At 47.4% G+C, this 25,867-nt stretch overlaps 1 protein-coding gene across 1 annotated transcript in view; it reads left to right on the top strand.

Moving 5' to 3' along the window:
- Positions 1 to 25,867, top strand: part of LOC140408452 (ADP/ATP translocase 4-like) — a 194,231-nt gene that overhangs the window by 71,147 nt on the left and 97,217 nt on the right. Inside the window, exons 3-4 of the mRNA XM_072495676.1 lie at positions 3,915 to 4,032; positions 19,892 to 20,046. Coding sequence (XP_072351777.1) covers positions 3,915 to 4,032; positions 19,892 to 20,046 — 273 coding nt within the window. The remainder of the gene's footprint in view (positions 1 to 3,914; positions 4,033 to 19,891; positions 20,047 to 25,867) is intronic.

The following is a 25,867-nucleotide window of genomic DNA, read 5'->3' as shown; positions in this document are numbered from 1 at the left end:
GGCTTTCAAGTGTCAGTTGAAAGGAATACAGGACAGGCATGTTCCTGTGAGGAAGAAAGATAAATACGGCAATTTTCGGGAACCTTGGATGACGAGTGATATTGTAGGCCTCGTCAAAAAGAAAAAGGAGGCATTTGTCAGGGCTAAAAGGCTGGGAACAGACGAAGCCTGTGTGGCATATAAGGAAAGTAGGAAGGAACTTAAGCAAGGAGTCAGGAGGGCTAGAAGGGGTCATGAAAAGTCATTGGCAAATAGGGTTAAGGAAAATCCCAAGGCTTTTTACACGTACATAAAAAGCAAGAGGGTAGCCAGGGAAAGGGTTGGCCCACTGAAGGATAGGCAAGGGAATCTATGTGTGGAGCCAGAGGAAATGGGCGAGGTACTAAATGAATACTTTGCATCAGTATTCACCAAAGAGAAGGAATTGGTAGATGTTGAGTCTGGAGAAGGGGGTGTAGATAGCCTGGGTCACATTGTGATCCAAAAAGACGAGGTGTTGGGTGTCTTAAAAAATATTAAGGTAGATAAGTCCCCAGGGCCTGATGGGATCTACCCCAGAATACTGAAGGAGGCTGGAGAGGAAATTGCTGAGGCCTTGACAGAAATCTTTGGATCCTCGCTGTCTTCAGGGGATGTCCCGGAGGACTGGAGAATAGCCAATGTTGTTCCTCTGTTTAAGAAGGGTAGCAAGGATAATCCCGGGAACTACAGGCCGGTGAGCCTTACTTCAGTGGTAGGGAAATTACTGGAGAGAATTCTTCGAGACAGGATCTACTCCCATTTGGAAGCAAATGGACGTATTAGTGAGAGGCAGCACGGTTTTGTGAAGGGGAGGTCGTGTCTCACTAACTTGATAGAGTTTTTCGAGGAGGTCACTAAGATGATTGATGCAGGTAAGGCAGTAGATGTTGTCTATATGGACTTCAGTAAGGCCTTTGACAAGGTCCCTCATGGTAGACTAGTACAAAAGGTGAAGTCACACGGGATCAGGGGTGAACTGGCAAGGTGGATACAGAACTGGCTAGGCCATAGAAGGCAGAGGGTAGCAATGGAGGGATGCTTTTCTAATTGGAGGGCTGTGACCAGTGGTGTTCCACAGGGATCAGTGTTGGGACCTTTGCTGTTTGTAGTATATATAAATGATTTGGAGGAAAATGTAACTGGTCTGATTAGTAAGTTTGCAGACGACACAAAGGTTGGTGGAATTGCGGATAGCGATGAGGACTGTCAGAGGATACAGCAGGATTTAGATTGTCTGGAGACTTGGGCGGAGAGATGGCAGATGGAGTTTAATCCGGACAAATGTGAGGTAATGCATTTTGGAAGGGCTAATGCAGGTAGGGAATATACAGTGAATGGTAGAACCCTCAAGAGTATTGAAAGTCAAAGAGATCTAGGAGTACAGGTCCACAGGTCATTGAAAGGGGCAACACAGGTGGAGAAGGTAGTCAAGAAGGCATACAGCATGCTTGCCTTCATTGGCCGGGGCATTGAGTATAAGAATTGGCAAGCCATGTTGCAGCTGTATAGAACCTCAGTTAGGCCACACTTGGAGTATAGTGTTCAATTCTGGTCGCCACACTACCAGAAGGATGTGGAGGCTTTAGAGAGGGTGCAGAAGAGATTTACCAGAATGTTGCCTGGTATGGAGGGCATAAGCTATGAGGAGCGATTGAATAAACTCGGTTTGTTCTCACTGGAACGAAGGAGGTTGAGGGGCGACCTGATAGAGGTATACAAAATTATGAGGGGCATAGACAGAGTGGATAGTCAGAGGCTTTTCCCCAGGGTAGAGGGGTCAATTACTAGGGGGCATAGGTTTAAGGTGAGAGGGGCAAGGTTTAGAGTAGATGTACGAGGCAAGTTTTTTACGCAGAGGGTAGTGGGTGCCTGGAACTCACTACCGGAGGAGGTAGTGGAAGCAGGGACGATAGGGACATTTAAGGGGCATCTTGACAAATATATGAATAGGATGGGAATAGAAGGATACGGACCCAGGAAGTGTAGAAGATTGTAGTTTAGTCGGGCAGTATGGTCGGCACGGGCTTGGAGGGCCGAAGGGCCTGTTCCTGTGCTGTACATTTCTTTGTTCTTTGTTCTTTGAAGGCTTTAGAGACAGTGCAGAAAAAGATTTACAAAAATGGTTCCAGAGATGAGGGATTTCAATTGCATTTTAAAAAAGTAAATCCATTTAAGGGGCAATTTAGCGTGGCCAATCCACCTACCCTGCACAACTTTGGTTGTGGGGGTGAGACCCACACAAACACTGGGAGAATGTGCAAATTCCACATGAACAGTAACTCAGGGCCAGGATCAAACCCAGGTCCTCGACCCCGTGAGGCAGCAGTGCTAACCACGGCGCCACCATGCTGCCCTGTGGGGTGGGGGGGGGGATTTCAAAAACAAGGATAGATAGAAGATTGTTGTTCTTAGACAAGGGAAGGTCTCCTTACCAGGTCAACATTGCAATCACGATGCAGGCAAGCAGCAGCGTGTCTCCCAAGGGCCATTTGTGAAGATCTATGAACTGGAAATGGACCCTGCCATTAATATGCCATTAATATGAAAACAACATGCCTGACAAAGTATGTCAGTCAAAGTACACCAGTTTCAGTTTACATAATAGCTGTACTAGTACGCCTTACCGTTATAAAATTCTATAAATATTCTCCTGTCACGGGAACCCACTCACATTTTCTCCGAGCTTCTCTAGTGATGTTGTTAATGGAAAGCAGCCATCTGCATCTTAGTCTGATCATATAGTTTCTTACAAGCAACCTTTTACTGGTTTGCACACAAAGCCATCTGACCCCAGGAAGACACTCCAGGGGTATATCCCTGCAGTACTCCTGCAGAATATTTAGCCAAGTCTAGCTTACTTTCCCAGGAATATCTTGGTAGGAATTCTCTCTTCCCCCCCCCCCCCCCCCCCCACCCCACGCCGGGTGGGAGAATCGCCCGGGCGCCGCGCGAGTCCCACCACGCCGTCCCGACGCCCGCACGCGATTCTCCCACCACCACCCCCCCCCCCCCCCAAACCGGCGCAGCGCGAATCACGGCTGGCCGCTGGGAGAATTGCCGCTTGCCGTTGGTAATGGGTGAGCGGTCATTTTCCGGCCCAGATGGGCCGAGCGGCCTGCCCAACACGACGGGTTCCCGCCGGCGCCATCCACACCTGGTCGCTGCTGGCGGGAACAGCGCGGGAACGCTGGGGGTGGGGGGGTGGCCTGTGGGAGGGCGAGGGGGGTTCCTGCACCGGGGGGGGGGGGGGGGGCGCTCAAAAGGGGTCTGGCCCACGATTGGTGCCCACCGATCGGCGGGCCGGCCTCTCTAAAGGGGGACCTCCTTTCCTCTGCTGCCCCACAAGGTCGATCCGCCATCTTCTTGCGGGGCGGCCGCGGGGAGGACGGCAACCGCGCATGCGCGGGTGACATCATTTACGTGGTGCCGCTCCTAGCCCCCCGGGGGTGGGTGAATAGGGGGGCTCCGACGCCGGAAACGGCCTCCGACGCCGGAGTGAAACACCGGTTTTCACTCCGGCGTCGGGACTTAGTCTCCCGATGGGAGAATTGCGCCCCTTGTGTCTTGCTCATCAAATACCAGTGGCTCCAGTAATGGATCTTAAATAATGCATTGCAGTTTCATGTTTTTAATGATTCTGTTTTTCTTTATTATGTAACTTTGCCTTGGTACCTTTTAAACCATATACCTGACCTAGAACCTGGAAAGATGTAAAACTTGCAAGTAAACATCAGTGACTTAAGGAAGTATTGATTAGATGAAAAATAGTTGCACCATGTTTAGAAGCCTTGACAATTGTTGAGAAAACAAAATGAGTAGCTGCAATTGAAAGTGCTAATAACCAGTTCAAATATTATTTTACAAGTGTGATAATCTTTCCTTTTATGTTACAGTTTGGAAAATGGTTCTTAGGAAATTTAGCATCAGGAGGAGCTGCAGGTGCCACATCCCTCTGTTTTGTGTATCCCCTGGATTTTGCGCGAACACGCTTAGCTGTTGACATTGGGAAAGGTAGGAATGTTTGAAAGAAATTCCAGCCTGTTACTGAAACAACAGTATGCACGGTCAATGCGCTCTATACATGAAACTAATTAAACGGTGTGAGAAAACTCAGTTTAACAGGGCCAAAGCAGATGGGGTTGCTGGGTTACGGGGATAGGCTGGAAGTGTGGGCTTGAATAGGGTGCTCTTTCCAAGAGCCAGTGCAGACTCGATATGCCAAATGGCCTCCTGCACTGTAAATTCTATGAACCCCTGCCCCCATCTCCCCACTAACCTTCTACTCACCCCCCACTGCACTTCCGTGAACTAGCCCACCCAGCTATCCTGGCAGCCCCCACCCATGGCGCCTAGCATCCTACCCCCCACTGATTCCCCTCCAAGCGACTCGAACATTAGTGCAAACAAACCAAAACAACCCCTTCCCAAGCCCAAACAAAGAACAAAAAGCAAACCTGACGCCGAAAAAGAAAGAAATGGCCCCAAACATAAGTTGACAGCAGCATCACCACCAAATTCAAGGTCCACCTTCTCCTGTCAGTCTCTGACAAATTCTACCGTCTCCTCCACCGATCCAAAGTACAACTCCCGGCTTCGTAGGGCATCCACAGACGTGCCGGGTACAGTATCCCAAACTTCATCCCCTTCTTGTAGAAGGCCGCATTGACCTTGTTAGAACACTCTCTCCTCTTGGCCAGCTCTGCACCCAGGTCCTGGTGCACTTGGATTTCCCTGCCCTCCCAGTTGCAGCGCCTCGTCTGCCTGGCCCACCCCATTATTTGATCCTTGTTCAGGAACCGGTGCAACCACACCACCATCGCCCTCGGCGGCTCATTCCCCTGAGGTTTCCTCATTAGCGCCCTGTGCGCTCAATCCACCGCCAAAGGCCATACAAATGCACCCTCTCCTAGCAGTTTCTCCAGCATCCTCCCCACGTACGCGCCAGCATCGGCTCCTTCTATCCCCTCCGGCAGGCCCACAATCCTTATGTTCTGCCTGCGTACCGGTTCTCCAGGTCTTCAACCTTCTCCTGGAGCCGCCTCTGCTGGTCCCACATCAGCCAGATCACATTCTTAAGGGAATATTTATCTATGCTTTAGCCCCTTATTGAGTTTCATTGGTTCTAATTCTCAGCTGAGACCCCCTTGATTCATTCAGGAAAGTATCAGTCACTTAACAGGTGATTGGTTAATTAGACATTAATCAATGACTCCAAATTAATGATCTTTCTCATGGCTCCTGTCCCACGTTCAAACTCTCTGGGCTGGATTATCCAATTGGGAGAATATGTCCCCACGCCGGAGTGGAAACGATGGCGTTTTACACCAGGAAAACTGGCACAAAACGGCCACCAATTCTCCGTTTTGCTGGGGCTAACAGGACGGCCCGTAGAATTGCCTTGGCCGCGCATGCGCATGTGTATGGCGGCGGCCTGCAGTGGTCGACCATGCTTCATGGCGGATGCAGCCCGCGGACCCAGCCCGTGAAATAGTCCCCACCTTCGGCCGGCTCGCACACCCCGGACCGCCCCACCACAGTGCCCCCACCCCGAATAATGTGTGTGTGTGTGTCCCCGCAGATCGGCCTCCCCCAACTGTGGCGGCGCTGGACTGATTCCGCAGCCGCCACGCCGAGTTCCCGACGGGTGAGACCATGTGCCCCATGCCGTCGGGATCTTGGCCGGTCGGGGGTGGAATATCGGGGGACGGGCCTCAGGCAAAGGCCTGAGGTCGTTGGTCCGGCCAGAAGAGTACGCCGCTTTAGAGGGACGGAGCATCGCGTGAGTGGCACGCCTCCAATTCAGTCGGGAAATGTGATTCTCCGGCCGTTCGCCGAACGCAATACCACCATCGGTGACCAGAGAATCCAGCCCCCTCTGTCACGTCTGGTCTCAGTTACGATATTGTTTCAAATTCGTTGAATGTACCCGCATATCGCTTTTCTACAGTACATCTTTTGCAACATTTGAGACGGTCATGGTCAGGATTCAAAAGTTTAGTCAATTTTTTAACTTGATCATATTTCTACAAATTTAATAATTTTCAAGAACCATTTTATTTTCCACTATATTTTAGCTAATATTTTAAAGGACCCCTCTATAATTGTTGAACCCAACACTGCCGCTGAATCCAACTTTGCATTGATTTTAGTGAGACTCCGCATCACAAATTGATCAGTAAATTAAAAGCTTGTGGGATCTAAAACGTGTTGCCCTCATGGACTCTCCTTGTTACTTCCTCAAAAAATTCAATCAAGTTAGTTGGATATAACTTTCCTTTAATGAAACCATGCTGACTGTCCTTGATTATTCTTTTCTATAAATGACTTTTTTTTTAAATTTAGTGTACCCAATTCATTTTATTTCCAATTAAGGTGCAATTTAGTGTGGCCAATCCACCTAGCCTGCACATTTTTGGGTTGTGGGGGCGAAACCCACGCAAACACGGGGAGAATGTGCAAACTCCACACGGGCAGTGACCCAGAGCCGGGATCGAACCTGGGACCTCGGCGCCGTGAGGCTGCAAGTTTAACCCACTGCGCCACCGTGCTGCCCATAAAGGACAATTTATATTGTCTCTGAATTGTTTCCAATAATTTGGGTACCATTGAAGTTAGTCTGTATGACTCAGGTTAGACCATAAGACATAGGAGCCACTCGGCCCATCGAGTCTGCTCCGCCATTCAATCGTGGCTGATATTTTTCTCAACCCCATTCTCCTGCCTTCTCCCCATAACCCCCGATCTCTTTATTTCTCAAGAACCTATCTATCTCTGTCTTTTTAAAAAATATATATCTTATTAAAGTTTTCTAACACAATTTTTTCCCTTACAAACCAAAGAAATAAAAATAAAGGTAACATGATAACTGCAATATAACATTGTGTAACTAACATGGTAAACTAACCAAATAACACAAAGTAATACTCCCCCCCCCCCCGTCCCCTCTCCCCCCTCCAAAAAACCCAAACAATTTACCCCCCTCCCCCTGGGTTGCTGCTGCTGGCCATCTATCTTCCCTCTAACGTTCCGCTAGGTAGTCGAGGAACGGTTGCCACCGTCTGGTGAACCCTTGAGCCGATCCTCTCAGCGCAATCTTCATCTGCTCTAGTTTTATGAACCCCGCCATATCGTTTATCCAGGCCTCCAGTCCGGGGGGTTTCGCTTCCTTCCACATGAGTAAAATCCTACGCCGGGCTACTAGGGACGCAAAGGCCACGACATCTGCCTCTTTCGCCTCCTGCACTCCCGGCTCATTCGCTATTCCAAATATAGCTAACCCCCAGCCTGGCTTGACCTGGACCTTCACCACCTTCGAGATCACTCCCGTCACTCCCCTCCAATAACCCTCCAGTGCCAGACACAACCAAAACATATGTGTGTGGTTCGCCGGGCTTCCCCCGCACCTCCCACACTTGTCCTCCACTCCGAAGAACCTGCTCAACCTTGCTCCCGTTATGTGTGCTCTTATCAGCACCTTAAATTGGATCAGGCTAAGCCTGGCACACGAGGAAGAGGAATTTACCCTGCTTAGGGCATCAGCCCACAAACCCTCCTCAATCTCCTCCACGAGCTCTTCTTCCCATTTTCCCTTCAGTTTGCCCACCAACTCCTCCCCCTCTTCTCTCATCTCCCGGTATATCTCTGACACTTTGCCCTCCCCGACCCACCCCCCCGAAAGCACCCTGTCCTGGATCCCTTGTGTCGGGAGCAGCGGAAATTCCCTCACCAGTTGTTTCGTGAACGCTCTCACCTGCATATATCTAAAGAAATTTCCCCGGGGCAGCTCATACTTTTCCTCAAGCGCTCCCAAGCTCGCAAACGTCCCGTCTATAAATAAATCTCCCACTCTCCTGATTCCTACCCGGTGCCAGCTCTGGAATCCTCCGTCCAGCCTCCCTGGGGCAAACCTATGGTTGTTCCTGATCGGGGACCACACCGAGGCTCCCAGCACACCCCTCTGTCGCCTCCATTGCCCCCAGATACTTAATGTTGCCGCCACCACTGGGTTCGTGGTAAAATTTATTGGGGAGAGCGGTAGTGGCGCCGTCACCAGTGCTTTTAAACTCGTCCCTTTGCAGGACTTCATCGCCAACCTTTTCCACGCCGCTCCCTCTCCCTCTATCATCCATTTACGAATCATCGCCAGGTTGGCGGCCCAGTAGTAGTCGCCCAAATTCGGCAACGCCAGTCCCCCTCTGTCTCTGCTACGTTGTAGGAACCCCCTCCTTACCCTCGGGGCCTTCCCTGCCCACACGGAGCTCGTGATGCTCCTATCTATTTTTTTAAAGAAGGCCTTAGTGATCAGTATAGGGAGACATTGGAACACAAATAGGAACCTCAGGAGGACCATCATCTTAATTGCCTGCACTCTGCCCGCCAGTGACAGCGGCTGCATGTCCCACCTTTTGAAATCCTCTTCCATTTGTTCCACCAGTCATGTCAGATTGAGTCTGTGTAAGGTTCCCCAGCTCCTGGATATCTGAATCCACAGGTATCGGAAGTTTCTTTCCACTCTCCTTAGCGGTAGGCCATCTATCCCTCTACTCTTGTCCCCAGGGTGTATCACAAAAAGCTCACTCTTTCCCATGTTAAGCCTATATCCCGAGAAATCTCCAAACTCCCTCAATATCTGCATGACCTCTGTCATCCCCCCCCCCACTGGGTCCGTCATATACAGCAGTAGGTATCCATCTCTGTCTTAAAGACACCCAGCCATTTTGCCTTCACAGCCTTCTGCGGCAAAGAATTCCACAGATTCACCACCTCTGGCTGAAGAAATTCCTCTTCATCTCTGTTTTAAAGGATCGTCCCTTTGGTCTAAGATTGTGTCCTCTGGTTCTAGTTTTTCCAGCAAGTATAAACATCCTCTCCACGTCCACTCTATTCAGGCCACGTAGTATCCTGTAAATTTCAATAAGATCCCTCTTCATCCTTCTAAACTCCTAATGAGTACAGACCCAGAGTCCTCACCCGCTTCTCACATGACAAGCTCTTTAGGCCAGCACATCCTTCTGCAGATCCGGGCCCCAAACTGCTCACAATTCTCCAAATGGGGTCTGACCAGAGTCTTATACAGCCTCAGAAGTACATCACTGCTCTTGTATTCCAGCCTTCTTGATATGAATACTAACATTGCATTTACCTTCCTAACTGCCGACTGAACCTGCATGTTAACCGTAAGAGAATTTTGAACAAGGGCTTCTAAGTCCCTTTGTACTTCTGATTTCCTCAGCGTTTTCCCATTTAGAAAATAGTCTATACTTCCATTCTTCCTTCCAAAGTGCATAAACTCACAGTTTTCCACATTGTATTCCATCTACCACTTCTTTGCCCACTCTTCTAGCCTGTCCAACTTCTTCCGCAGCCCCCTGCTTGCTCAGTATTACCTGTCCCTCTGCATATTTTTGTATCATCTGCAAACTTAGCAACAGTGCCCTCAGTTCCTTTTTCCAGATCGTTAATGTATATTGTGAAAAGTTGTGGTCCCAACACCGACCCTTGAGACACACCACTAGTCACCGGCTGCCATCCTGCAAAAGACCCCTTTATCCCCACTCTCTGTCTTCTGTCAGTCAGCCAATACTCTATCCATGCCAGTATCTTACCCTTAACGCCATGGGCTCTTAACTTAGTTAACAGCCTGTCTATGGCCCCGCTGTCAAAGGCCTTCTGGAAATCTAACTAGATCACGTCCACTGGTTCTCCTTTGTCTAACTTGCTTGGTATCTGATTTGTCAGTCATGACTACCCCTTGACAAAGCTTTGCTTACTCAGTCCTATTTTATCATGCTCTTCCAAGTACTCACAGTCTCATCGTTAATAATGGACTCTCAAATCTTACCAATCACCAAAGTCAGGCTAACCGGCCTATAATTTCCCGTCTTCTGCCTCCCTCCCTTCTTACACAGTGGTGTTACATTAGCCACTTTCCAATCCTCTGGGACCCTTCCTGCCTCCAGTGATTCCTGAAAGATCACCACCAATGCCTCCACAACCTCCTCAGCTATCTCTTTTAGAACCCTGGGGTGTAGTCCATCCGGTCCAGGTGATTTATCCACCTTCAGACCTTTCAGTTTTCCCAGAACCTTCTCCTTCATGATGACCATTAGCCTCACCTCTGCCCCCTGATTCTCCTGGAGTCCTGGTATCTCACTAGTTTCTTCCAATTGTGAAAACTGATACAAAGTAATTATTTGGTTCCTCTGCCATTTCTTTGTTTCCTATTACTATTTTTCCAACCTCATATTCCAGTGGTCTAATGTCTATTCTTGCCTCTCTTACCTTTTTATATACTGAAAAAAACCTTCAAATCTTTTTTCATATTACTAGCCAGCTTACACTCCTATTTCACTTTCTTCCGCCTTATTGCTTTTTTAGTTGTCCTCTGCTCGCTTGTAAAGGCTTCCCAGTCCTCTGGCTTCCCACTAATTCGTGCCACTTGTATGCTTTTTCTTTTGCTTTTATGCTGTCCTTGATTTCCCTCGTCAACCATGGATGCCTTGTCCTCTCCTTGATTGATTTGATTTGATTTGATTTATTGTCACATGTACCAAAATACAGTGAAAAGTATATTTCTGCGGCCGAGGAACGTACACAGTATGTACATAGTAGACACAAGAATAATCAACAGAGAACATTGACAAATAGTACATCAACAAAACAGTGATTGGTTACAGTGCGGAACAAGGGGCCAAACAAAGCAAACCTTAGCATGTTTCCTCCTCCTTAGGATGAATTTCTGTTGTGCCTCCCGAACAATCCCCAAAGCTCCTGCCATTGCTGTTCCACTGTCTTCCCAGCCACACTCCCCTTCCAATCAACTCTGGCTAGCTCCTCCCTCATGTATTTGTAGTTACCTTTCTTTAATTGTAATTCCATTACATCTGATTTCAGCTACTTGTGGACACTGCCCTCTAAGGGTTCCGTCATGTCTGCCTCATTACACATCACCAAATCTAGAATTACCTGTTCCCTAGTAGTCTCTGTCACAAGCTGCTCCAAAAGACTATCTCTTAAACATTCCACAAGTTCCTTTTCTTGGGATGCACTGCCAACCTGATTTTCCCAGTCCATCTGCATATTGAAATCCCCCATGATTATTGAAATATTGCCTTTCTTGTATGCCTTTTCTATCTCCTGATTTCTTTTTCCCCCACATCCTGATTCTCCCCCACATCCTGACTACTGCTACATCAGGACCTTTTTACCTTTACGATTCCTCAACTCTACCCACACAGATTATATGCCTTCTGATCCTATATCGCTTCTTGTTATCGATTTAATTTTATTCCTTACTAACAATGCAACCCCAACCGCTCTGCCCATCTGCCTGTCCTTTCGATAGGACACCCAGCCCTGATCCCCTCGCAGCCACGTCTCTGTGATGCCCACAACATCGTACCGGCCAATTTCAAAGTGCGCAACAAGCTTGTTTACCTTGTTCCGTATACTGCGTGCATTTAGGTACAATAATACCCTCAGTCCTGCATTGACCACCTCTCTTCTCCTATTTGTCACCTTTCTTGCTCTGCCTGAAGTTAGATTCCTGCCACCTGATATACTCTCTGTCCTGTTAAGTGTTCTGGAAACTGAAGTAACCTCTCCTGAGCCCTTGGCTCCTTTAACTAGTTTAAAGTCCTTGTCGTTAACCTGCACTTCTACCTTCTCCTTTAACTTTGATTTTCTAATTCTCCATACAACTGAACCCCTCCCCCCACCCCACTATTTAGTTTAAAGCCCTATCTACAGCCCTATTTATTTGATTCACCAGGATTCTGGTCCAAGCAAAATTCAGATGAAGACCATCCCATCGGATCAGGTCCCCTCTTGCCCAGTAATGGTGCCAATGTCCCATGAATTCAAACCTATTTCTCCCACACCAATCTTTGAACCATGCATTTACCTCCTTAATCTCATCGACCCTGTGCCAATTGGCTTGTGACTCAGATTGTAATCCAGGGATTGTTACCTTTTGGTTCTGCTTTTTAATTTGGCTCCTAGCTGTTCATACTCCCTTAACAGAACCTCTGTCTTTGTTCTACTTATGTCATTGGTACCTATGTGGACCACATCAACTGGATCTTTACCCTCCGACTCCAAGTTCCTCTGCAGCCTACATGAGATATCCTGAACCTGAGCACCAGGCAGGCAACACAACCTTCAAGATTCTCAATCCTGTTCACAGATAACAGTGTCAATGCCCCTAACTATACTATCCCCAATTACGACTAGATTTCCTTTCTCTCCCCCACTTGAACGGCTCCCTATACCATGGTGCTGTGGTCAGTTTGCTCCTCCTCTCTCCAGTCCCCCTTCCCGTCTACACAGGGAGCAATAATCTCAACCTGTTGGGCAGGGACAAAGGCTGAGGCTCCTGCAACCTTACCTCCTCCTGGATCCCTCTATCTGCCTCACTCGCAGCCACACCGTCCTGTCCCTGACCACTGGCTAAATTCAAGGTATTTAATCTAAGGGGTGTGACTGCCTCCTGAAACACAGTTTCCAGATACCTCTCCCCCTCCCTGATGTGTCGCAGCGTCCGAAGCTCAGAATCCAACTAATCAACTCTGAGCTGGAGTTCCTCGAGCAACCAACACTTATATAGACGTGGTCACTGGGAGCCACAATGGGGTCCACCAGCTCCCACATTATGCAGGGAGAACACATCATGTGACCCTCCATCTATTTTATTTAATTAGATTCTAATTTTGTTTTTACTTAATTTTTTTATTTTTCTCCTTATCACCTCAGTCTAAAAGCAATTTATAAACAATATTTTAAATGAATTTTCAAATTTGGCACAGCTTTTCTATTAGCCAATCAAATCACAGCCCTTCTGTGATGTCACTTTTCAGTTTTCTTTCAGACCACTCAGAGAATCACTTACCTTCCCAGGCTGCACTCTGAATTTCCCCCGCTCACTGCTCCTGAAGTAAAAGTCTGGGAATCCCCAAAGGAAGTTTTTTTTATATCACTTATCTTCCCAGCCTGCACTCTGAATTTCTCCCACTCACAGTTCCCGAGCTGCTATCACTTCTTAAACAGAAGTACAACAGTAACAGTCCACCAGCATCAATCCTGCATTCAGAGAGGATTGGAAAATATGGTCAGCGCCTTGCTATTTCCTCCCTTGTCTTCCTTATCAGCCTGTGATACATTTTATCTGGAATTGTTGATTTATCCATTTTATGGATGCTTATCATTTTAATTCTGTCACTATGTTTACCCCATCCAATTTTTCACATTCTTCCTCTTTGCAACATGTTTTATCCTTCTCTTTCATGAAGACATGTGCAAATCATTCATTAAGAATATGCCCATGCCTTGCACCTCTATACACAAGATATCCTTTTGGTCTCTAATTGGCCCTGCTCTTTCCTTAGTTATCCTCTTGGTCGTTATGTATTTTTAAAATATCTTTGGCTGAGGCAAGAAAACCAGCATACAGCATGTTGGATGTACTCTCCAGATAATCCAGCATTCTGTGCAGAGAAACTTTGGAGATGTGGCTGCTGGGAATCCCAAAATCAAAGGTTGCCCGATCTCTGATAGGCAACACAGAAACACCCCCACAAACATGGGAACACTCATCCCCACATAGTTGAATGTACTGTACTTAGATTCCCAGAAGGCTTTTGTTAAGGTTATTGTGGAAAATAAAAGCTCATGGTGTAGGTAATAACACATTAGCATGGCATGAAAATTGGCTAGCTAACAGTAAATAGAGTTGGCATAAATGGGTATTTTTCTGGTTGGCAGGATGTGACAAGTGGTGTGTCACAGGGATCTGTGCCGGGGCCTTAACATTTTACAATTTATATAAATGATTTGGATGATAGGGCCAAAGGTATCGTTGCTAAATTTGCTGATGACTCAAAATAGATGGGAAGGAGGACATAAGGAGGCTACAAAGGGACATAGGAAGTGGGGAAAGATCTTGCAAATGGAGTACAACGTGGGAAAATGTGAAATTATCCATTTTAGCAGGAAGAATAAAAAATAAGCATGCTATCTAAATGGTGAGAGATTACAGAGCTCTGAGACTGAGAGGGATCTGGGTGTCGTGTGTGAACCATAAAAAGCTAGTATGCATATTCAGCAAGCAATTGGGGAAGCTAATAAATGTTATTGTTTATTGCGAGCGGAATTGAATACAAAAGTAGGGAGGTTATCCTTCAGTTATAGAGAGGATCGGTGAGACCATATCTGGTGTACAGTAGTGGTCTCCTTATTTAAGGAAGAATGTGAATGCATAAAGTGCATATTAGAAGCAGTTCAGAGAAGGTTTACTCTGGAATGGGCGAATTGTCCTAAGAAGAAAGGTTGGACAGGCTAGGCCTGTACCCCTTTAGAAGAGTAAAAGGTGACTTGATTGAAACCTTTGATCCTGAGGGATCTTGATGGGGTGCATATGGAAAGGATGTTTCCTCTTGTGGGAGAATCTAAAACCAAGGGTCATTGTTTAAAAATAATGGGTCGCTCATTTAAGATAGCGATGAGAATTTTGTTTTCTCTGAGGGTCATGAGTCTTTGGAACTCTCTTCCTCAGAAGGCAGTTGGAGCATAATCTTATTGAATGGCGGAGCAAGTTTGAGGGGCCAAATGGGCTACTTCTGCCCCTAATTCGTTGTTCATACATTCTTGAATGGAGGGAAATCAGAATATCATAGTTGGGGTACCTTATTTTTTTGAACATGGTGATATGGAAACATTCTGGTCATGAGGATTTGTCAGTCTTTGTGCCCTTTTTTTTATTCCAGTTATTTTGTCTATGATTTTTAAAAATTGAGTTAGTTTTGATATATCTTGCCTGTTTCTTGTCATGCTTTCATTTAATAACTAACAGTTTTCTCACTCTATTTGATGTTCTTTGTATCTTCTCCCATTTGCTATAATCTCTGCTACTTGGATTTTTATATGATGTTTCTTTTAATTTTATGGGCTTGTATTTGTTGGGCCAAGTGGGTCCGAGAGCCATAGCGAACCTCAGTCAGCTCCTTAGAACTTAATTGGCCACCATCATGTCTTCATGTGATTGATGTGCCCAGAAGCAGAGGTCCTATTTGCCAAGAACTACTAGCCTCTGATTGGTTAGCAGCTTTTGGCAGCCAGAGTGGTGGCTTCTAGTAGCAGTTTATCCACCCAATGTCCAAGATTTCAGGAAATACCCAAGCCCCAAGTGAGTGAAGACGATATTGGGGTCACAGGAGGGGATGTTGGATGCAACAATTGGGTGACTTTCACCAGCCACCCCTCTTCCCAATGTCAAATCCCTTGATTGTGCACAGAATGCTTTATAGTGAGGGATCCAGCCTAGGAAGCCAATGGCAAACCTAATAGATTTTGTTTGGCAGCTTTTGGGGTTTAATAGGTTTTATATCAATTAAATTCTTCCTGCTTGTCTTCCTTTATCCATTAACAGATTTTCCCAGTTTTTGATGGACAATATCCATCTCATCCCAATGAAGTAGGTGAAGAAAATAGGATTGAAGGATGCGATGATGTGCTCAAAGGAGGAGAAAAAAGGGACAGAGCTCCTTGGTGATGAGCACCACCGTACCCCCATGACAATTTGGGTGGGGATTTTGGTATGAGGAGAAATACTCAGTTATAAGACCATAAGACGTCGAAGCAGAAGTAGACCCATTGAGTCTCCTCCACCATTCAATGAGATCATGATTGATCTGATATAATCCTCAACTCCAATTTCCCACCTTATCCCAATAACCCTTGATTTCCTTACTGATTCAAATTCTGTCTATCTCAGCCTTGAACATACTTAACGAACCAGCCTCTACACCTCTCTGCGGTAAAGAATTCCACAGACCTTTTGAGAGAAAAATTCCTCATCTCTGTCTTAAATGGGTGACATGTTACCCTTTGATTATGCCCTCTGGTCCTAGACTCTCCCACAAGAGAAACCATCCTCTCGGCATCTACCCTGTCAAGCCCCCTGAGAATCATATAGAATTTACAGTGCAGAAGGAGGCCATTCGGCCCATTGAGTCTGCACCGGCCCTTGGAAAGAGCACCCTATCTAAGCCCACGCATCCACCCTATCCCAGTAACCCCACTTAACCTTGTTGGACACTAAGGACAATTTAGCATGGCCAATCCACCTAACCTGCACATCTTTGGACTTTGGGAGAAAACCGGAACACTCTCAGTAAGGTCATCTCTCATTCTTCTAAACTCCAAGAGTACAGGCACAATCTACCCAAACTCGCCTCGTAAGAAAATCCCTTCATACCTGGGATCAACCTCGTGAACTTTCTCTGGACTTTCCATATATAAGAGGACCAAAGCTGTTCATAGAATGCCAGGTGCATTCTAACTTGTGCCTTGAATAGTTTTAGCAAGTCTTCCCTATTTTTATGCTCCATTTCCTTTGAAATAAAGGCCAACATTCCATTTTCCTTCCCAATTACCTGCTGAACTTGCATGTTAGCTTTTTGTGATTTATGCACGAGGATCCCCAAATCCCTCTATGCTGAAGTTTTCTACAGTCTTTCTCCATTTAAATAATACTTAGCTCCTTCATCCTTCCTAACAAATGCATAACTTCATATTTTCCTGCATTGTATTCCATCTGCCAAGTTTTTGCCCACTCACCTAACCTGTCTATATCCCTCTGTAGACTCTTTGTGTTATCATCATTACTTGCCTTTCCACCTATTTTTGTGTCATCTGCAAATTTGGCAATAGTGCATTTGCTATAAACTGGCAGGTGATTGTGTTAACGTCTCACCTGGAAGAAATAACACCTGCAACAATGTAATATGGGTACACTATGATTTCAGACTAAATTATGTGCTCAAGTCCTGGAGTGGGATTTAGATCCTGACTCAAATGAGAGTACAGCCACTGAGACGGTGTAATGCAATTACTGTGATTAATTTGTAATGTGCAACCACAGTGACTCATTAGTCCAGCATGTTTCTTCACAATTCCATTGAATCCCTACAGTGCAGAAAGATGCCATTGAGTCTCAACTGACCCTGTGAAAGAGCATTCTTCCTAGGCTCATTCCTCCCCCCAATCCCTAACGTGCATATCATTGGACTGTGGGAGGAAACTGGAGCATCCCGGAGGAAACCACGCAGAAAGCGGTAAAGCATGCAAACTCCACAGTCAAGGCTGGAATCGAACCCGGGTCCCTGGCGCTGTGAGGCAGCAGTGCTAGCCACCATGCTTCCTGTGGTAGTCACCACTGTTGTATTATATTGTATATATGGGTATTACGGTAAGACCCCTGTACTACAGGTACGGGGGTAGATCCCTGCATCCTGGCTCTGCCCAGTAGGCGGAGTATAAATGTGTGTGCTCTCCGAATAGCAGCCATTTCCTAAGCTGCTGTAGGAGGCCACACATCTCTGTGTTATAAAGCCTCGATTACATTCTACTCTCGTCTCGTTGTAATTGATAGTGCATCAATTTATTACACAGAGATTTTTCAGAGATGGACCCCCCCATCAAGCCGGATCGCCTGCAGCTGCATCCTCAAGCGGACAACGCCAAAAAGGACTTCCAACATTGGCTAGCTTGCTTTGAAGCATACATCGGGTCTGCACAAGACCCAATCTCAGAAGCACAGAAGCTCCAGATTCTGTACCCGCGGCTGAGCTCCAACGTTTTTCCCCTTGTCCAGGACGCGCCTACCTACGCAGAGGCCATGGCGCTACTGAAGGAGAATTATGCTCAGCAGACCAACAAGATCTACGTCAGGCACCTCCTATCCACGTGGCACCAACTTCCCGGTGAGTCTGTGGAAGAGACTGTGACTGCCAGGCTGTTTTGGCCACTGAACATTCGAACTTGCTAATGAAAGACACGTTCGTTATGGGCATACGGTCTGACTACATCCGCAGCGCCTCTTAGAAGGGGCCACGCTTGACCTCGCGGTGACCAAGAAACTAGCGCTCTCGCTCATGGTCGCCTCGCGCAACGTTCAGGTTTATGCCCCCGACCACATGGCCCACCTCCCCCCCCCCCCACCCCCCCCCCCCCCCCCCGTGCATCGTGGACCCCATTAGCGACCGCCGTCAGCCAACCCCACGCCTACGCCGTGCGGCAGCCAACCAACCCCGGGGGACCCAAGTGCTACTTCTGCAGACAGACAAAACACCCCCGGCAGCGCTGCACGGCGCAGAGCGCTCTCTGCAAAGTCTGTGGCAAGAAGGGACATTTCGTTGCAATGTGCCAGGCGCGCTCAATCGACGCTATTGTCCCGGCACCACGCACATGCGGCCAGTGGGCGCCGCCATCTTCCTCTCCTCAGACCACGTGCGGCCTGTGGGCGCCGCCATCTTGCTCCCCTCACAACACGTGCGGCCCATGGGCGCCGCCATCTTGCTTGTCTCGGAACCAATGGGCACCGTCACCTTGCCTGCCCCAGGACACGTGCAGCCCAAGGGCGCTGCCATCTTGCCTGCCCCAGGACATGTGCTGCCCGGGGGTGCCGCCATCTTGTCCGCCTCAGGACCCCTGCCTGTCGGGCTCCTCATCGGGCCACTCATCGCCTGTAACCGCCGACGACCAGCCGTGTCTCGCCTCGGTCACGATCAACCAGTCTCGACCGCACAACCTCACGACCGCTTCGACAAAGGTGAAGGCCGACGGGCACGAGATATCCTGCCTTCTGAACTCCGGGAGCACTGAGAGCTTCATCCACCCTGATAAGGTAAGGCGCTGCTCCCTCGCAGTACACCCCGCTAACCAAAGAATCTTCCTGGCCTCCGGATCCCACTCCGTGGCGATCCGGGGGTACTGCATCGCCACCCTCACCGTCCAGGGCGTAGAGTTCAGCGGCTTCCGGCTCTACGTCCTCCCCAACCTCTGCGCTGCCTTGCTACTCAGCCTGGACTTCCAGTGCAACCTCCAGAGCCTAACCCTGAAATTTGGCGGGCCTCTACCACACCTTACTGTTTGCGGCCTCGCGACCCTTAAAGTCGACCCGCCTTGCGCTCACCCTAGATTGCAAACCCATTGCCACCAGGTGCAGATGGTACAGCGCCCAGGACAGGACCTTCATTAGGTCTGAGGTCCAGTGGCTGCTGCGGAAGGTATCATCGATGCCAGCAACAGCCCCTGGAGAGCCCAAGTGGTAGTGGTGAAAACCGTTGGTTGAGAGAGTACAGCTACTCCACGCAAACCCGCAGTACGCCTACGTAGCGTACCCCGACGGCCGCCAAGACACAGTCTCCCTCAGGGATCTGGAACCAGCTGGGTCCCCACACACCCCACCCCACCCCACCCCCCCCTTCCCCGGCGCCACCCTCCCTCCCCGGCGCACCCCACCTCAGCCCCCGCTCCAGGGCAATCCGTCCTCCCCTTACTCCCACCCGGGGATGAAGAGGATTTCGACACGCTCCCGGAGTCACCGAAGACCAAGCCGACGCCTGAGCCGCCACCAGCACTGCGGCGCTCTCAACGACAGATCAAGGCGCTCGATCGTCTAAATTTGTAACCTTCTCTGTAATTTTAAAACCAATCTGTATGTATATAGTTTTCCACCACCCTGCTGGACTCATTTTTAACAGGGGGTGAATGTGGTAGTCACCACTGTTGTATTATAGTATTATATTGTATATATGGGTATTACGGTAAGGCCCCTGTACTACAGGTACAGGGGTAGATCCCTGCCTGCTGGCTCCGCCCAGTAGGTGGAGTATAAATGTGTGTGCTCTCCAAACAGCAGCCATTTCATAAGCTGCTGTAGGAGGCCACACATCTGTGTAATAAAGCCTCGATTACATTCTACTCGCCTCGTCGTAATTGATAGTGCATCACGTCCCTAATTTTATATACGGAAATTTTTATTTGTAACTAAGATATCTTTCAATATAACTAAACGTGTTCTCTTAAACTATAGGCTCCAATGAACGGCAATTTACAGGCCTTACTGATTGCCTCGTGAAAATTGCAAAGCGGGATGGGCCTCGGGGACTTTATCAAGGATTTCTTGTGTCAGTGAATGGCATCATTGTATATCGAGCTTCCTATTTCGGGTGCTATGACACAATCAAGGTAACACCTCAAAAGCATTTCTGACCAGAATATGTGAAAAATTATGTTTACTTGGTGAGTAGGTATGATGCTTTCTCCAGCTACCTATTGCCAGGTAATTATGCTTTGAGAGTTTTTTTTTTACCTGTTAGCTTGTATATTTTTGATTTCAGTGCTTCAAACTCCTCTTAGTTCCTGGGTGCCAGAGATATCAGGGTGAATTCATAGTATATACAGGGAACAATTTTTTTAAATGTTTATTAAATAAGTTGTTTTGTTTAGTTTTTAAAATTTTGTTTATTTCAGCTACTGATTTTATCATGTGGCCTGTTGTGAAGTTCCTTGCCTCCGAAAGACAATCAGAAGAAAATCAAAGAAGACTGGCCTAAATTTTCACAAAGCCATGGCAACTCCAGGGACCTTAAAAATGCCAGGCAGGACACAGATCCGGAAGTCTCTAGTTCCTCCAATCCTATTTTCGCCGGTAGGGGCAGGGGTGGAACGTGACTCCCAAAGTTCAGGAAACGCTCAGTGGGGTCTTTTGAATTCAATGCTGAGTTCAAACAAACTCTACTCTCGCTAGAGTGGGGCCTTAAGCCACACTGTGACAGTTTGACATTTTTAGGGTAGATATAAATGCTCGTGAAGGCTAGATAAGATCTGTAGAACTGTCGAGCTGTGAAGTGATTTAAATGGCCTGCCCATAAAAATAAAAAAATTGCCTGCCACTGCCTGTTAATTGAAAAACAGTTTTCATATTTAAGAGCTATCATTACTGCTTGACTATGTTTCACAACTTATTATCACAGTGGAGCGCTGTACGTTGACAATTTAATGGATAATCCAAAGAGATTATTGAAGGAGCTAATTAAGACAAATGTTTGTTTTATAAAGGATTATGCACTTGAGGGCATTTAAATGTATTGATTGGTCTTTCATTAATGAAAGTGGTTTGTTTATAGGGAAGTCTGTACTATATATTTAGAATTTTCTTTTATCTTGGTTCCTGAGGTTGGCTCGTGGCAGATACTAAGTGAGTTAGGATCAAGGAGCTCAGGGCAAAGGGCGGTGGAGGCATCAGTTGGCATAGGGACTATAAAAGATCAGGGGGGTGGCTTGAGGGCGTAGTTGGCAATGGGTCCATAATGGGCTATGGAACAGGTAAGGGACACGAGTTGGTATGTATGGACAGGAGTTGAGAAGGGATGAGTTCTAGCAGATGTATTGAAACAACAAGGACAAATTACCAGAAAACAAAGGTGGACATTTTAATCTGCACACCTTGGCACTTGACAGCTCCTCCAATGCCAGGGAATGGTCCCACATTATTGAAGATTTCTTTGGATTCCTGCCATAAAATAATTGATAGATGCTGTAGCCCCCAAACATATGGAGCATGTTTTTTGCATGTACTGTCCATGTTGGAACAGTTGTTAATTTACAGTTTGATTGGTTAGCTAAAACTTTTCGAAGCATTTGGTCAGTCATGGTGCGATTTCTCTCGGATACCCCAATGCTAAAAGGAATTTCTGCTGGCATGTACATTTCTACATTATTCAGATTTTCACACGTACTCCTGAATTCATCATTGGCAAATTCTCCTCCACTGTCTGTTAAGAATTTCACTGGTGCTCCCAGCACTGTTCCTATCTACCCATTATTTTATCGATAATTACTTTTGTCTTCGCTAAAATTTATTGTTGACAGACTAAATCTAGTCGCTATGTCTACAAACTGTAGAAGAAAATTGTTTTCTTGTTCAGCCCATATGTTGAAGTCCATTGCTACAGTTCTGTTAAAAGTCTCCGGCAAATAAAAGACTTATTTATTACTGGTTGCGATAGCACTCTCCTGCACTTTTTACAAACATCACATTTTTCACTAATATCCTCGTCTAGTGTATTCCTAATCCTTCCTCTGCATCCGTTAACAGAATTGGCTGGACGGCTGGTTTGTGATGCGGAGCGATACTAACAGCGTGGGTTCCATTCCTGGACCAGCTGAGATCATTCATGAAGACCCCGCCTTCTCAACCTTGCCTCTTGCCCGAGTTGTGGTGATCCTCGGTAAATCATCGCCAGTTAGCTCTCAACCAGAAGAGCAGCATATGGTTCTCTGGGACTGTAGCGACATTTTGCTTTTACTGATCAAAGTGATTCACCCCTGCTATTTTATATGGAATTACTATTTTTAGTGATTTCAGTGTGTTACCATCACCAAACTTGAAACTCGTAGAACAGTAATAATCTTTGACTTTACTTAAAGGATCTGTGTAACATTTTAACCAGCCCACTCTACATACCATGTATGTACACCATATCTAGAACAGCACAATTGGACCAATCTGTGACTGCAATATTATTAAGAACCATGTTAAATGTTAGGGTATCCCAAATCCCAGAAGAGTAACTTGACATGCCAGTTCTTAATTGTTTTGCAATTTGATATGTGAGAAAAGATATTCAAACCAATAAGGAAAGGTAATCATTCAAATGAAAGAATGTTTATTAAACTAAAACACACAAGAAAGGCAACAATTTGAACAAAAAATTACAATTAACTACAATAATGGCTACCCATGCAATGTACCTGAATTAACTCCGTACCAAATCTATTTTCATAAACTCTGAGAATATCCTTTTCTAAAAACAACATCCCATAAATGTTAACATCGAGTCAAATGCAGCAAATATTTACGATAAATGATCTGTATCTTTACTGGTTTTGCGTACAATCTCTAGGGTTTAAAACAGCAGCAGCAACAGCAGATATCAGATGGGCTGATTTTAAATACATGGTAGAACTTACAAAAGTCCCAATCACAAGCGATAGAGCATCTGAGAAGCTCAGGGGGCTAAAGGCAGACAAACCTACCCTTGATCTGAAAAGAGCCATAGAACTGGGACTGCAGCATGCTCAGTGTTGTACGTTCCCCGTATCGGAAAAAAAGGTCTCCGAGTGGACAGCACCTCTGTGCCCTGTCCACCACCTGTTCACTACTTAGCCATGACACACAAGGACATGGGCCGATGGCCACAAAACTCCAGGATTGTGAAGGAAGCCTCTCCAGAAGATTTGGGGGAGCAGTCGCGAGAGTGCTGTGCCTGGGGCCTAAGAATACGCCCAAGACAAGGCTGTCAGAATCTTCAGTGCACTTACCGTCCAGGCCTGGGCCCTGAAAATCCACCAGGACAAACAAATGCAGTTGAACTACATCATCACCCCAAATTTGCCCCATCAAAATTAAACATTGGGTCAAAGGTCACACATTGGAAATGGAAGTGGACAAGGGAGCCATTGTTTTCACTGTGGGGGAACAGACCTTCAGGCTCCTCCAAGCTGGCATCATGAGCCCGCGGGACACGGAGTAAGTTGGTCACTTACACGGGGAAGCCTCTACAAACCATAGGAATCACCTTGACCCCATTCGCTCATGGGCAAAAATGGTCTAACTTCCCCTAATAGTTGTGCAAGGATCAGGCCCCCGTCTTCTGGAGAGAGACTGGCTGCAAAAAAAATCCAATTGGACTGGCAGCAGATCTTCAGGATGCAAACCTGGGAGCGGATATGAAGTCGTCAGGAAATATCCCAAGGTGTACAGGAGAGCCGTGACAGGATCAAAGGAGAAAGGGCAAAGATCTACGTGGACCCGGATGCTTTGTCTAAATATTTCAGACCACGACCAGTCCCTTGTGCCATGCTTACCAAGGTAGAGGCCTAACTTGGGCGTCTGGAGCACCTTGGCATAATACGCCTTGTACAGTTTGCGGAATGGGCTGTTCCAGTACTATTACATGACAAGGCGGTCCGCCTTGCAGAGACTATAAATTGACGATCAACAGCCCGGTATTCCATGCCGCATCTCGAAGATCTCTGCGCAACGCCGGGCATGAGCCATACGAACCTCCAGCTGGAGCTCAATATGGCATCCAGGAAGTTGGTCACCATCAACACCCATAAGGATTAGGGTTAGGGTTTTGGAGTCTCATTGACATCGCCATTTTGCAGCGCGTAATGGAAAATATCCTGAAAGGGCTGCTTAGGGTGGCAGCGTACCTAAATGTGTTCATCACAGGAGCCATCGACTAAGAACAGCTGCCAAACTTGGAGGGAGTCCTGTGACGATTCTCAGACTCAGGCTGATTCTCAAGTGGGAAAAGTACATGTTGCAAGCCGGCAAGGTGATAAAGAAGGCTTGCCACCCTGTAGAGGACAAAGTGAAGATCATGAAAGGGGCACCGACTTCGGAGAACATGACGGAATTGATGCTGTTCCTAGGCCTCATCAACTATTATAGGAAATGTAACCCCCACCTGGCCACCTTACTGGCACCTTTACACGCGTTGCTAAAGAAAAACCAGAAGTGGTCTTAGGACAAAGCATTCACGAAAGTGAAGCAACTGCTGCTGTTGTCCCAACATCTTGGCACACTATGACCCCACAAGGCTGCTGGTACTAACGTGTGATGCCTCTTGCTATGGAATTGGGAAAGTTGTCTCCCATCGGTGGACAAACCCGGTCTGGTCCTCATCAATCACTCCCGGGTCACAATCCTCAATTCTAGTGGCCAGGATCTTGGCCAACAGTTTGGCATCTACATTAAGGAGCGATATCGGCCTGTAGGAGCCACATTGCAACGGGTCCTTATCTCGTTTAAGGGTGAGCGAAATCAAGGTCCATGACATCGTCAGGGAAAGGGTTCCCCTTACCTTAGCCTCGTTGAAGGTTCTCAACAATAACGGGCTCAACAGCTCTGAGAATTTCCCATAGAATTCTACAAGATATCCGTCCGGTCCCGGGGCTTTGCCCAACAGTATACCCTCCTAACCTTTAACCAACTCCTCCAACTCAATCGGGGCCCCTAACCCCTCTACTAGCTCCTCCTCCACCTTCGGAAACCTTAGTTGGTCCAAGAATTGCTTCATCCCTTCCCTCCCTTCTGGGGGTTCTGACTCCTACAATTTACCATAGAAATCCTTGAAGACCTCATTAATCCTTTCCGAGCTCAGGACCGTGTTACCCCCCCTGCCCCTAATTTCCCCAATTTCCCTGGCCGCCTCTACTTCCGTAGTTGGTGCGCCAGCATCCTGCTTGCCTTCTCCCCAGACTCGTACACCGCTCCTTGTAACTTCCGCAACTGAGCCTCTGCTTTCCCTGTGGTAAGCAAGTCAAATTCTGCCTGCAGGCTCCGGCGCTCCTTTAGCAGCCCCTCCTCGGGTGACTCCGCATACCTCCTGTCCACCCTGAGTATCTCCCCCACCAACCTCTCCCTCTCCATGCTATCCCTCTTCTCTCTGTGGGACCTGATAGAAATTAGCTCCCACCTGATAACTGCCTTTAGCGCCTCCCAGACCATACTCACTGAAACCTGCCTGTATCATTGGTCGCCACATAGTCTTGAACACTCCTCCTAATCTTCCCACAGACCTCCTCATCCGTCAATAGTCCTACGTCCAGTCTCCATAGAGGGCGTTGGCCTCTCTCCGCCCCCAGCCTCAACTCCACCCAGTGCGGAGCATGGTCCGAGATCGCAATGGCTGAGTACTCTACCCCTTCCACTCTTGGGATTAGCGCCATGCTCACGACGAAAAAATCGATCCGCGAGTACACTTTGTGGACGTGGGAGATGAAAGAAAACTCCTTCGCCCTTGGCCGAGCGAATCTCCACGGGTCCACTCCCCCCATCTGGTCCATGAACCCCCTCAGGACCTTGGCCGCTGCCGGCCTCTTAGCCAATCTAGGTCTAGACCGGTCCAGTGCCGGGTCCAGGACCGTGTTAAAGTCCATGGCCCCCCCATTACCAGACTGCATGACTCCAGGTCCGGGATTTTACTCCACATTC

This window comes from Scyliorhinus torazame, chromosome 3 (genome assembly GCF_047496885.1).
Source record: "Scyliorhinus torazame isolate Kashiwa2021f chromosome 3, sScyTor2.1, whole genome shotgun sequence".
Classification (NCBI taxonomy): Eukaryota; Metazoa; Chordata; class Chondrichthyes; order Carcharhiniformes; family Scyliorhinidae; genus Scyliorhinus; species Scyliorhinus torazame.
Note: the sequence above shows the minus strand (reverse complement) of the source record. Positions and strands in the feature narration are given on the sequence as shown.